The sequence below is a fragment of the Argentina silus genome (genome assembly GCF_951799395.1).
Source record: "Argentina silus genome assembly, chromosome: 2".
Taxonomy (NCBI): domain Eukaryota; kingdom Metazoa; phylum Chordata; class Actinopteri; order Argentiniformes; family Argentinidae; genus Argentina; species Argentina silus.
The window spans coordinates 4,870,129-4,882,628 of NC_139656.1; the positions used below are offsets into that span (position 1 = coordinate 4,870,129).

A 12,500-nucleotide genomic window follows, 5' to 3' on the forward strand; every position below is an offset into this window, starting at 1 on the left:
GGGAGGGGAAAGAGAGAGAGAGTGGGAGGGGGGGGACGGGGAGAATGACAGAGACGGGGTAATACTACAGCGGTTGCATCAGGAGAGAGTAACTGCGAACAACTCTTTTCACTTCTAAACCCTCTTAAAACAGGTTAGTGTTATTTGTAAAGGTCCTAATTTCTACATTTTGGTTCTCTTCAAAAACATACTTTTTCCATGAAATGAAATCAAAGTAATTTCTCTAAATGTTATCTCTGTCTTTTATGAAAATAGGTTTCACGTTTCCCATTCACCCTGTCCCCCAGTGAGAATGGCTTCTCAGAAGAACGGTGTGCTACCAAAGCACACTGCTTTGAGACATGAGAAATATTTGAAAATATTCATTACAGGCTGGAAATGCCCTCAGATACAATGTTATCGATAAACATAGACAAACAATGAAAACCTGGGAAACAATTAGTTTTTATGAATTAGATAATATCATAGCGAGTACCGACAGTAGGAGCAAGTAAGTACATTTTGACAGATATCACTTACTTTGCTAGGAAGAAGATAAAACAGAAAGGAAATAAGATAGACAGATATAGCACACACACACTCTAATGAACTGAGGTAAAGTTCACACACTCCTTTCTCATCCTTCCTTCCCGTTTGACTATTACTATGCAGTGGGGGGAGTCATGGGAACACACTGGTGAATTAGACCCAGGCTCTGCTGCTCTCCCTCTGTTTGTACATACACACACACACACACACACACACACACACACACACACACACACACACACACACACACACACACACACACACACACACACCTGACAGCCTCAGACTTGCCAAATCTGGGAATAGCACACTCCCTCTCTTTGTCCATCGCGCGTGCGCACACACACACACACACACACACACACACACACACACACACACACACACACACACACACACACACACACTGGGAAAAGCAAGGTGGCAGTACATCAAACTACTGACTTTGAGTTTAATCACATTATGGTTACTCGGTCAGAAACATTATTAATCTTGTACTGTGATAATATGTGGGAACTCAAAAACAGTCTTTGCACAATGCTTGCATATTATGTTTACTTTTAGACAAACAATTGTGAAAGTGTGTGTGTGTGTGCGTGCGTGCGTGCGTGCGTGCGTGTGTGTGTGTGTGTAGGTGGGTAGGTGTGTGTAGGTAGTGCACACTGTGTGTGTAGTGCAGTTTCAGTTCAACTCCATTCTATTCTATAGCTGTAAAGCAAATACTTGAACAATACTTCCCTCTTGTGGTTAAACATAGAAGGTAACTGATAACTGAGAAATGATCATTGCCAAAGATCCACTTTACTCATATGTAGAGGGAACGTTTGCCGTGTCTCCTAACCACCCGCAGCAGCATATATATAGCAAATCACTGTGAAACAACCAGGTCAAAAAAGAAACAATAGCCTCAGGGGTAAAGATACACACAATAATGTAAGGTTTCTCCTTGTAGTTTCTCCTTATATGACCTGTTTTTTGGGGGGTTTTACATTGTGGATAATAAAGTTGTCCAAAACATCGCTTCTATTTGCGCTGTGATAGAGAAGGTATAACAGTTCTTTCTGAGTATGTCTGAATGGTTTTGAATGGCTTTTTTTTATTTTTTATTGGGGACACTCAGTTCAATCCCAAATCAACCCAACGCCCCTACACCTTAAAGGGGCAATTAAATGAATTATATTGTAACACACTCACAGTGGAGGTGTACGACTAAGTGGAGTAGACTACACTAAATTACTTTCAGAGTGAATGAAATTGACATGACATTTGGCATGGGACTTCAATAGAATCAAACAAGGACCACCATCACAGGCACATCAGTTATATAATAGCAACATAGAGATAATGCAACACGAATGCCCTTTCTCAGTTGTCATCACGGTCCTGTCCTGGACTCTTCTGTCCTCATGTCCTCTGTGACCCAGAAAAACGATATGGGGTCACCATGTTTAGTAGCATATCAGTCACGACAGGTTGTGACCTAAGAACTATAAAATTCTATCTGACATTTTGGTCAAAAATGAGTAAATCACATAAACTTGCTCTTTGGCCAGTTGTTTACATGTGAGTAAAGTTACATTTAAAAAAAAGTACTTTTAAGAAGGAAAGAAATTAATAACTATAAAGTTCTATCTGTGCAGACCCATTTGAACTGCGGTCCAATGATAAGCCTGGGCACTTCTGGGTTGCCAATATAAAAACATTTCATTTAACTAATTGAGTTATGAGATAAAACTGCTCTGATATCTGGGTTATAAAAAAATACTCTGTAGGTAGAACTTTATAGTTCTAAGGCCTTGATTACTCCCATTCATTCATTCATTTGGAGCTAATCACAGTCAGTGCTGGTACACCTTCACTAAAGGGGGGGCTTACTTAAATCATGAATCTACCTCATGCTTTTGATAACACGTAGTGTATTGATCCAGAAGAGTCAGCAATGCACATTTTTTGTTTAGTTCACTCATCAAGCATACATAACATAGGCGTTAAAGTTGACATAACATAAATTAGAATAAATCGCTATATTTTACAATGTTAGTAGATTATCTGTACATACTAAGCCTATTCTCTTCCTTAATCAACTAAAGGGTCAATAATTCTCTATCAAAACAGAAATTTGCTCATGTACTGTAGTGTGAGATATGACCGTATAGAACTGTATATCTATTTAAAGTACCCTTAGGGTAATGGACTTATTGAGCTGTAAGAGAGGAATGCACTATTTAACTGTTCTAAGTTCTGAGATGTCAAGCAGACAGAACTTGATAGTTCTAAGGTCTTCTAAAGTCTCCTCCTCGTCTCCTCCGGTGAAAGTACACGCTTGTATGCTCATACGGAAGAGTTTTCAGGTATTCTGCTTACATTTACATGACATTTACATTTATGGCATTTAGCAGACGCCTTTATCCAAAGCGACTTACGACAAATACATTTGTCTAAGTAAGTGAATCATCTATCCATCAGTCATCATAAGAAAAAGTAATCTATGCTAGGACCAGTCACAATGCTAGAAGATGGAAGATAATGCTTTTATTAATTTATTTACAGAGAAACTTGTACAGACGGGTAGTGGGGATGAAGAGGTCTTTAGGGGTTTACAACAGTTAAGATGTAGCCTGAAAGAGATGGGTCTTCAATCTTCAATGCTTCCAGTCCGTGTCAAACCCACGCCCCCTTACAGAAATGTGAAGGTTAGCGAATAGAGAGGTGAAGTGGTTTCATCAGGATGTTTTAAAATAGCTAATATAACATGTTGTGTAATGCATGCAACCATTTGTCAATTATGTTGAGAAATATGGATTTTCCGCTCGAACCGGAAGTAAGTTAAACAAACTCAAACAAACTACATTCTGACGGCACACTTCGGAGCTCTATGAAGATTGAAGATACATTTTACACAAAGTATTTTCATAATAACAAAGAATAACCTGTGCTTGAGGGAAAAAAACAAACATTCTTACAGCCAAATGTCAATATTTTAAGTTCAGTAGCGGACGACAAATTACATACAGTATATATATGATTTGCACCAGGCCTACTGTAAATGATCAGAATCTCATGTTTTAGGAGTTTGTTTCCTGTCCCTCATGTCTTCGTTCATTCTCCTAGATTCCTCTCCTCGTTTCCCTGTGACTTCTTGAGTAGGATGCGCCTGGAGGACGGAGGAGAGGACGCGAGGAATCGCGTTTCCAACAATTGGGAAAAGGCCAAAGAACAGAAATTCACAATTACCCATAATTTCCTAGCAACAAATACCAACTCTTTGATTAAATTGGTCTATACATTATTGTCAAACCTCAAAGGTGCCATAAAGAACCCTTTGGAAACAAAATCTGAGAGTAACTCCAAAATATCATTCCAAATTTTGGAGCACAGCCAGCCAGGGCACACTCGCCACTGAAAAGGAGAAAGAACCCGAAATCGCACCGGGCAGCAGCTATCAACCTCCCAAACCTCAGTGGCAAGCCTGCATGAGGGGAGTCAACACCAGCCAAACAGACTTCGACCCGACCAGAGCCACAGCAGGGCATCCCAATGCTATCCAATCGATGCCATCCATAAAGTAGTGCAGTGATGTGTCTGTCATATTAGAATTGGAAACAATCTTATTGAGTGTTCATCAGACATTTACATTAATTACATTAATTCATTGAACATCTTATAGAAAAGATGACAAATTAAAGCGTTACATTATGCATCACAATGAGGTAAAATCTGCAGAAAATACTGTACTTTGGGAAACAAAAACATATGCCAAACTTTAAAAGCAGAAAGCAATGAGAGCATAGTGATGATGATGATGTGATGATGATGAAGATTATAGTAGATCTCTAACGTTGCTAAAACACAACCAATTCGGGCGTATGTGCCTCTTTATCGCTCGTTATTTTGAGTGTAACACAGTCGCAGGGTAGGGATTAGAAAGCACAGAAAATTGCTTTTACAGTGTGCTCTTTATTACCACTACACCATGTGGCCTCTGTTTTCGGCTCCACTCTCCACAATGCGCTCGCTTTATTCCACTCTTCATAATGCGCTCGCTTTATTTTCAGAGTGGGGCGGCTCTTTGAATCAAGTGAAACTTCACCCATGCACCCTGGACAGGAACCGGGACAGCCCAGAATGTAGGCTGCGTATCACGCTGACAATGTAATTTTAAAGAACCGCCCCACCCCACTTTATGCAATCTTGGACCCCAGAAATCGCAATCGTTTGATTGGTGGAGTACACCATGCTCCAAAACTACAACACGTGCCACTGGTTGATTTAGTTCTTGTTTAACGGAGACTTGTGAACACATTACACATTAGTCTTCAGTGGGGAAGGACCAGACAAGACACTATCGTGCTGACCTCGGTTAGACCCATTGATAATATAAATAACTGTAAGACCGTATAAAACCTCATTCGCTCTCTCTCGCGTAATGGAAGATTCTACAAACAAACCTGTCTCCGTTAACGGGGTAAACGGACATTCCAAATACGACCAGGCTTCTACCGCCGAATCTACTGTAGATTCACAGAAGTGCTGCGGCAGCTGTGTGAGACACATGACTAAATGTTTACCGGTTGGCTACAAAGAAGAGACAGTCCAACTCCTAAAACTATCGGGACCCGTGGTAAGCATCGGCATATAAACCGCACCGATTTCAACTCGGGGGTCCTGTTTGTTTTTGTCTTCCACATGATACATAATGATAGTAATAATAACGGTATTGATATTGTAATAATAATAATAATAATAATAATAATAATAATAATAATAATAATAACAATAATAATAAAAATAATACTAGACTACTACTACTAATAATAATAATAATAACAATATTAATAATAGCATTGTAATAATGATGATAGTAACAATAATAATTATGATATAGTTATAACAATTATAATACTACGGATAATCGTAGTATTAATTCTAATGATAATAATGATAATAATAGTAGGCTCCTGATGACTGGCCTGTAGTTTCAAGTTTCAAGTTTTTCCAGTATCCAATGCAACACAATGCTTGAGGCAGAGCAGATCTACATCAATCAACATCAACAATACAGTATAATAAGTGTAAAAAGTAAACATAAATATAAGCACTAAAAGTAATGACAGTAAATAACAGTAATATGGTAAAATAAAAGTATACAGAATAGACAGAATTATTGTAGGTAGTAAGTAAAGTGTAATAAAGTGTATAGTGCAAGAGTTCAGTGTCAGTGGATTGCAATGTCACTGAGCAGAGGGGGGTTGTAGGTATAATCCATGGGGGGAAGGGGCCTGAGGTGGAGTAGCTTATGATGACTATTTGCTGACATACAATGTTTTTTCTCAGTTCATTTCACAGCTGATGATCTTTTCGATCAGTTTTGTCAGCACTGTGTTCTGTGGTCACCTGGGTAGATCGGAGCTGGCAGGAGTTGCTCTGGCCATTGCGGTGAGAAAAGCCTTTACTACTGTAGCAGAGAAGGGTGCTCCTGGTTTACTCTCAGAGTTATGTTTTCTAATGATTCATCCACAGATCCTTGACATGACCTATACCATATATTCCTAGCCTCAATGTTCCTGCATGGTGTAATTCTCATTTATGTTATGTCACCAGGTGATCAATGTCACCGGTATTTCCATTGGCTCTGGCTTGGCCTCAGCCTGTGACACCCTCATATCTCAGGTAACTTTCCAGGGCCATGACTGAACAAGAGTACTCGTTTGGTTGTTGGTGTGACCTATTCTAACTGTAGGCTGCATTCAAACAGGGATCTTGAGAAAGCAGGGGTTCTGATCCAGTGTATCTGTGTTTTATCTAGACGTTTGGCAGCGGTAACCTAAAGCGTGTGGGGGTAATTCTCCAGAGGGGGGTTCTGATTCTGCTCCTGGCCTGCTTCCCCTGCTGGGCTCTCCTCATCAACACTGAGGCCATCCTGCTGGCAGTCAGACAGAGCCCTGAGGCCGCCAGGTCAGACACACCCACGCACGCACGCACGCACGCACGCACGCACGCACGCACACAGACACCATGTTGAACAATGCCAAGCAAACAGACAGCAGCAGCCCCTGCAGCCCAGTGCCACAGTAGCACCTTCACACATAATGAAAGACTCCAGTGGCTGGCAATGCTCATAACAAGCTTATGTTTTTGTGTACTGTATGTCTGTTTGTCTGTGTGTGTACACCCTTCAGACTCTCGCAGCTGTATGTGATGATCTTCATGCCTGCTCTGCCGGTGAGTTCCCTCTTCTCCCTGCTAAGACCATAAAATGAGTCACATCATTTTTCTGGGTTAATGGGTTATTGCTGTCTAGGTAGGTAACAATAACTCCTCAACTACACAACCTTTTGTTGTGTAGAAGTTTTGGTCTGTTTTCATTCATTGTCTCACTGTCGCTATCTCCACAGGCCTCCTTCATGTACCAGCTGCAGGCGAGATATCTCCAGAATCAGGTACAGTATATTACCACAAGGCCAGAGTGTTCTTTCAGGAAGAGTGGCAGCAATAAAGGGGTCAATTTTCTATTGGCCATTGCTGAATAGTTCCTTTACATTGTACTAACGGAGCATGTTGCCCAGCAACTGGTTGTTAGTCCAATAAAACATCTACAGTGCCCTCTATAAGTATTGAAAAGCATTTTGTCTTCTTTTTTGTCTTCAAAGGAAGCATTTTTCTCTTTTTTTAGCTCTATACTCCAACAGTTTGGATTTGAAATCAAACAATTACAATGAGGTAATTAAATGTTTTCTTTTTTCAGATTGGTTTCAAGTCAATCTTCAGATTTAAATCCAACTGAACATGCATTTAATTTCCTGATGATAAGATTTTAGGCAAAAAGACATCAAAGATGTCTGCAACTGAAGATGACTGCAGTACAGGCCTGGCAGAACATCACCAGAGAATATACCCAGTAGAGTCTGGTGGGGTCAATCGCAGACTTCAGGCAGTTATTGCATGCATTGTCGACCGAATACGAAACATAAGTACTTTATTTGGACATTCTATGATTTTTCCCAATACTTTTGACGCCTTGAAATAGACCTGAATGTTTAAAAAATGTTTTTTCTATATGGTGAACCCAATCTGAAAAAAACCCATTGAATTAAAGCTGAGCATCTCTACTTTGACCCCATAGCAATTGTTTGATTTCAAATCCAAACTGTCGTATAAAGCTAAAAGAAGACATAATGCTTCCTCATTCCAATACTTATTGTGTATGGTAACGTTGAGACGAGGTTGTGCATTGCCTTGCAGGGTATCATATGGCCACAGGTGATTACTGGAGCGGCGGGAAACGTTCTGAACGCACTCATCAATTACATTTTCCTCTTTCAGCTGGACCTGGGCGTAGCGTGAGTGTGCACTTTTATGACAATCACAAAACACTGTTATGGACCGTGTCACTTCTGTAAATATGCCATGTACGTCTATACAAACAAGCATGACATCTGTCCCTACCACCCCTGACCGTATCTCAGTGGCTCTGCAGCTGCCAACTCCATCTCCCAGTTTTCCCTGGCTGTGTTCCTGTATGTGTACATCAGCTGGAATGGGCTGCACAAGGCCACCTGGGATGGTGAGTACGATATCCTGACCCGTAGACCTCTTTCAAGATCAGGAGAAACAAGTTATATCATTTTGACAAACTATCCCTGGTAAGGAAGTTAAGTTGATTATGACTTCGCAGGCATTAGGATAATGGAGGGTCTGTTTGCCAGTCTCACAAGAAGTGTCTGTTTAAAGGCTATTGACTGAAATTGAAATCAATGACTTGGCTTCCTGACGATGATAAGCATAAACTACCATTGTTTAATCATCTTATTAACATACAGTCACTACCATTGATTGGCCCCTCAAGTGCCTAAACCCTTGGGGTCTCTTGTTTAAAATGTGTGTCTAACAAGTAGTTGTAATTGAGCCTGGTATACTTTGTATGCCGTACAATACTATTTTGCTTGGACAATAAACTCATTGTTTGACTTAACACTTATGGAGCTGCAAGACATCTTATTTAAGAAGGATGACATTCCTGCACCCTTTAAGCCAGGCACTTCACCATATGGAACTATCACCTGGACTGCACACACTCAATCCGATGTTCCCGTGTGTAATTTAAAACAGGCGATGTTCCAGTGTAATATTAAACTGGTAATGTTCAACTGTGTAAAGTTCTGTGGAGAAGAGGTCACAACACAGTGAGTGACACAGCACTGGGGCTACAGGGAAAGGGAGACCAGATCAGAGTCAAGCTGCCTCTGAAGATCTTGCACTGAAAATGGAGCAGATGTCTGTTTTTTATTCTATGGAGGTTCATAGCACACTTCCATCACTCTTCCCAACCCCCATTTGAGAACAACGGCAATGCAATGTAATTTGCAGTGACAGAGGGCAGGGAGTCCTTCACTGTGTCATACCATACCACACCATACCATTCTGAGACATTTGTATTCATATTTAGTCATGCCTTCTAGTTTTACAAGTCCTATTGCTGTCCCTGGCATTACTTTGTGTGTTTCTATGCTTGACCGATGACCCTCTGATCCCCAGGTTGGTCATGTGACTGCCTACAGGAGTGGGGGCCCTTCATCATGTTGGCTATTCCCAGCATGCTCATGATGTGTCTGGAGTGGTGGGTCTATGAGATCGGAGGATTCTTGGCAGGTCAGAGGTCACTCTGATGATGACTATTTTTGGTTTCTGCATTGACATTGAAGTCGGTTTTTACTCTATTCTAACGGTTTTCCAGGAGGGTGCTCCTGATCTATCAGACGGATTAGACACCTCCATGGTTGTTCCATTTTGAAAGGGGAATACAGAGGGAGACATGGGGCATGGCAGTGGAAGATCAGGTGGTATTGAGCTTAACACTTTTCCTTCATCCCTTCCTCAGGTCTGATCAGTGAAATGGAGTTGGGTGCTCAGTCTGTTGTGTACCAGCTGGCCACCATTGCCTACATGGTAAGCCCCCTGGTGCATCTGTTAAAAGCGTTACATAACAAGTTCAACAGAAAGATAAGTGACGTTTAAAATATTAACATGTTCAATCATTGTAAAGACACTCACGGTTCACTTCATAGCTAACTCTCTGAAAACAGTTGCGTCTATGTACTGTAAAAGGGGGGTCAAAGGAAATAAAGTTGGTCTCTATCTTCAAGGATGTGAAAATGACTAATCTTGATCTTTCATCCTGTTTCTCAGCTCCCTTTAGGCTTTTCTGTAGCGGCCAGTGTGAGGGTGGGGAACGCTCTGGGTGGTGGAAACACGGAGCAGGCCAAGTTATCCGCCAAGGTCGCCTTCATTTGCACAAGTACGAGCTGCTGACGTCCCCTTCTCGAGGCTAACCTTATTGTTACTGATGCACTCCTGTACTACAGAAACACTATGATATGCAACCTTAACCTGTCACAGGATCATAAAACCCAGTGCTGGTAGTGCCTCCTACCATGATATGATGATACTGTGTTTTTGACTTTAACGTGCTGTACTATACTTATTTCCCTTTCCAGTTTTCGTCTCATGTTTTGTTGGTGCTTTCATTGGAGTCTTTAAAGATGTGATTGGATACATCTTCACCTCAGAAGAGTGAGTAGAGATATGTGCACGTGTCAAGACTTGTTGAAGGGATAGTTCAATCAATTTCAGGAGAAAGTGCAATCCTTGCTTTGGGTTTGTTTCCCTAGCCAATCCTATTTATTTTTTTTAAATGTCATGCCTGAATCACCAAATTATATGAAAAGACCCAACAATTTAATTTAAATGACTTTTAGATGTTTTGGGCATGATATTTCCAACATGCTAATTTAGGGGACATTGACTTCCACTGATTTATAGTTTATAGAAATGCTGATTACTTGTCAAACTGGGCTGGCTACATAAACAAACCTAAATACTGAACTGAACTGAACTCTGTCCTGGTCCATAGACAGCTGACAAAGTAAGGAAAGAAATACGTCTTTTTGTCGTTTGGTGAACTATCCCTTTAACCTTTTACTTTGATAAAATGTTACAAAACTTGGTTTGTGTGTGACTTTGCTACAACCTGTTACCTGATACCTCTGGTCAGTGATCACAGATACTCCCCACAACTGCTTACATAACGCCCAATAATCCATTATGTATTAACCTGCACCATTGTCATCCTGACTGACAGAATTATCAAGTGTATGAGTAACCCTGCCCGATATATCTCAAGTTGAAACTCAAGTTTTGCCCTCAGATTTTGAAGATGTCAAATTATTCTCCTAATAGGAGATGCTTGGGTCTTCCAATGCGAGAGACCCGGGTTAGAATCCCCTCTGTTACACTAGTAGAGTGTGCTCGTATCCTGGCAACAGTCATACACTACAGCTGAGTTATTCTATTCTTTTCCCTCAGTGTCTTAGGTCTGAATCAACACTAGTTGCAAGGAGAGAATTCAAAGCAACAGTGATGTGGTCCTCTAACTGACCCCAACTCGTGTGAGCTATGATTTTAATCTCTTTTTGTCTTCCAGGGATATCGTTGAGAGGGTTGCTCAGGTCATGATCATGTATGCCTTCTTCCATCTGCTGGATGCCACAGCGGTGAGGCCCCATTGTGACTGTAATTATGATATAATGATAATGATAAACCGTGTGTGTGGGTGTGATGGTTGGGGGTGTGTCTATGTGTGTTTCCTTCAGGCTGTGACGGGCGGTATTGTGAGGGGAGTAGGGAAGCAGATGATTGGCGCCCTGTGTAACATGGTTGGATTCTACATTATTGGCTTCCCCATCGGAATATCTCTGATGTTTCCTGTCAAAATGGGCATCATAGGTGAGCAGTCAGAGCTCCATGTCTTTTTACCTCCTGCCTCAGTGCCACTGTACCCCCCTTGTTTGACCACAAGGAATGTAGACCATATTGAAATGACCCAAAAGTCCCTAGGGATTGTTTTAAAGGCCTGGTTCTAAAAGTGGACTCCGTTGTAGCTTGACTTTCTCTTTCTATTTGTCCTGCAGGTCTGTGGACAGGCCTCGTCATTTGTGTCATTATACAGTCCATATTCTTTATAATCCTCCTGTGTAAACTGGACTGGAAGAAAGCCACTGAAGAGGTGAACACATCTTCTTCAGATGTTACCGCACATGCCCATATGCCAAAACTACCCTTGCATACTGTAGTTATCGATGATGATATTGTTTTAGTTGTTTGCTTGACTGTCGTGAAGCCTTGACACCTTCGTCCAAACAGCTCTGTTGCTACTGTTTTTGATCAGGCACTGGTGAGGGCAGGAATGCAGGTTTCTGAGGGAAAAGAAGAGGCCTTTTGTTCGGACAAAGATGGTAAAATTTTTTTTTCTCATTTCTGGAAATTACTTTGGAAATCTGAATTTTCTTAAAACCTCTCTCTCTCCCTCCACCCCCCATTATAGGCTCCTCCCCGGCCCCCCCGTCCAGTGAGACGAGCTTAGGCGAGGGGAACACAGACCTGGAGGGGTTGGGTTCAGAGCAAGGCGGGGCAAAAGTCAGTACAGTGGGTGTTGTTCTGTCAGTCAATCAGCTGATACTTCGGCGTGGGCTGGCTGTGCTCCTCATGCTCCTCATCCTGGCTGTTGGAATCATCATCAGCAAGGTGCTCACCTACATACAAACATGAGGCTCCCCAGCCCCCCACCTCCATGGTCCAGTCAGTCAATCAGTCAGTCAGTCAGCTGATTTTTGACATGGACTGACTTTATCACCAGAGTCATCATTATTTAAGAGCAGTTTTAGATGAACACTCTTTGCACTGACACACACACAGTCTTGTCAGCTTCAGTATTTAAGCCGTATGTCTGACACACAAATCAGTGGTCTGTCTGCCTCTGAGAGTAGAGCCTCATGTATTTAATAAGACATGCACATGTGCACACACAGACAGCTGTAGGCCAAGAGCTGTAAACCCAAAGATCTTCCTTATGCATTCACACTCACCTACTGTAGAAGTTATATGTATTTAACCAAAGAGTTCACTGTTGTTATAGG

The 12,500-nt window shown here is 41.5% G+C and overlaps 1 protein-coding gene across 1 annotated transcript; it reads left to right on the forward strand.

The window, feature by feature from the left end:
* Positions 1 to 5,065: 5,065 nt before the first annotated feature.
* On the forward strand, positions 5,066 to 12,132 carry LOC310822254 (multidrug and toxin extrusion protein 1-like; the record flags this gene model as incomplete). The annotated part of the gene is made up of 17 exons (XM_083694601.1): positions 5,066 to 5,149; positions 5,863 to 5,964; positions 6,130 to 6,198; positions 6,335 to 6,483; positions 6,708 to 6,750; positions 6,924 to 6,968; positions 7,771 to 7,868; positions 7,995 to 8,092; positions 9,064 to 9,177; positions 9,407 to 9,474; positions 9,715 to 9,823; positions 10,023 to 10,098; positions 11,009 to 11,078; positions 11,178 to 11,310; positions 11,496 to 11,590; positions 11,753 to 11,819; positions 11,909 to 12,132. The coding sequence occupies exons 1-17, from the start codon at positions 5,081 to 5,083 to the stop codon at positions 12,130 to 12,132; spliced, it is 1,629 nt and encodes a 542-aa protein (XP_083550727.1). The 5' UTR covers positions 5,066 to 5,080.
* Between the last annotated feature and the right edge of the window lie 368 nt (positions 12,133 to 12,500).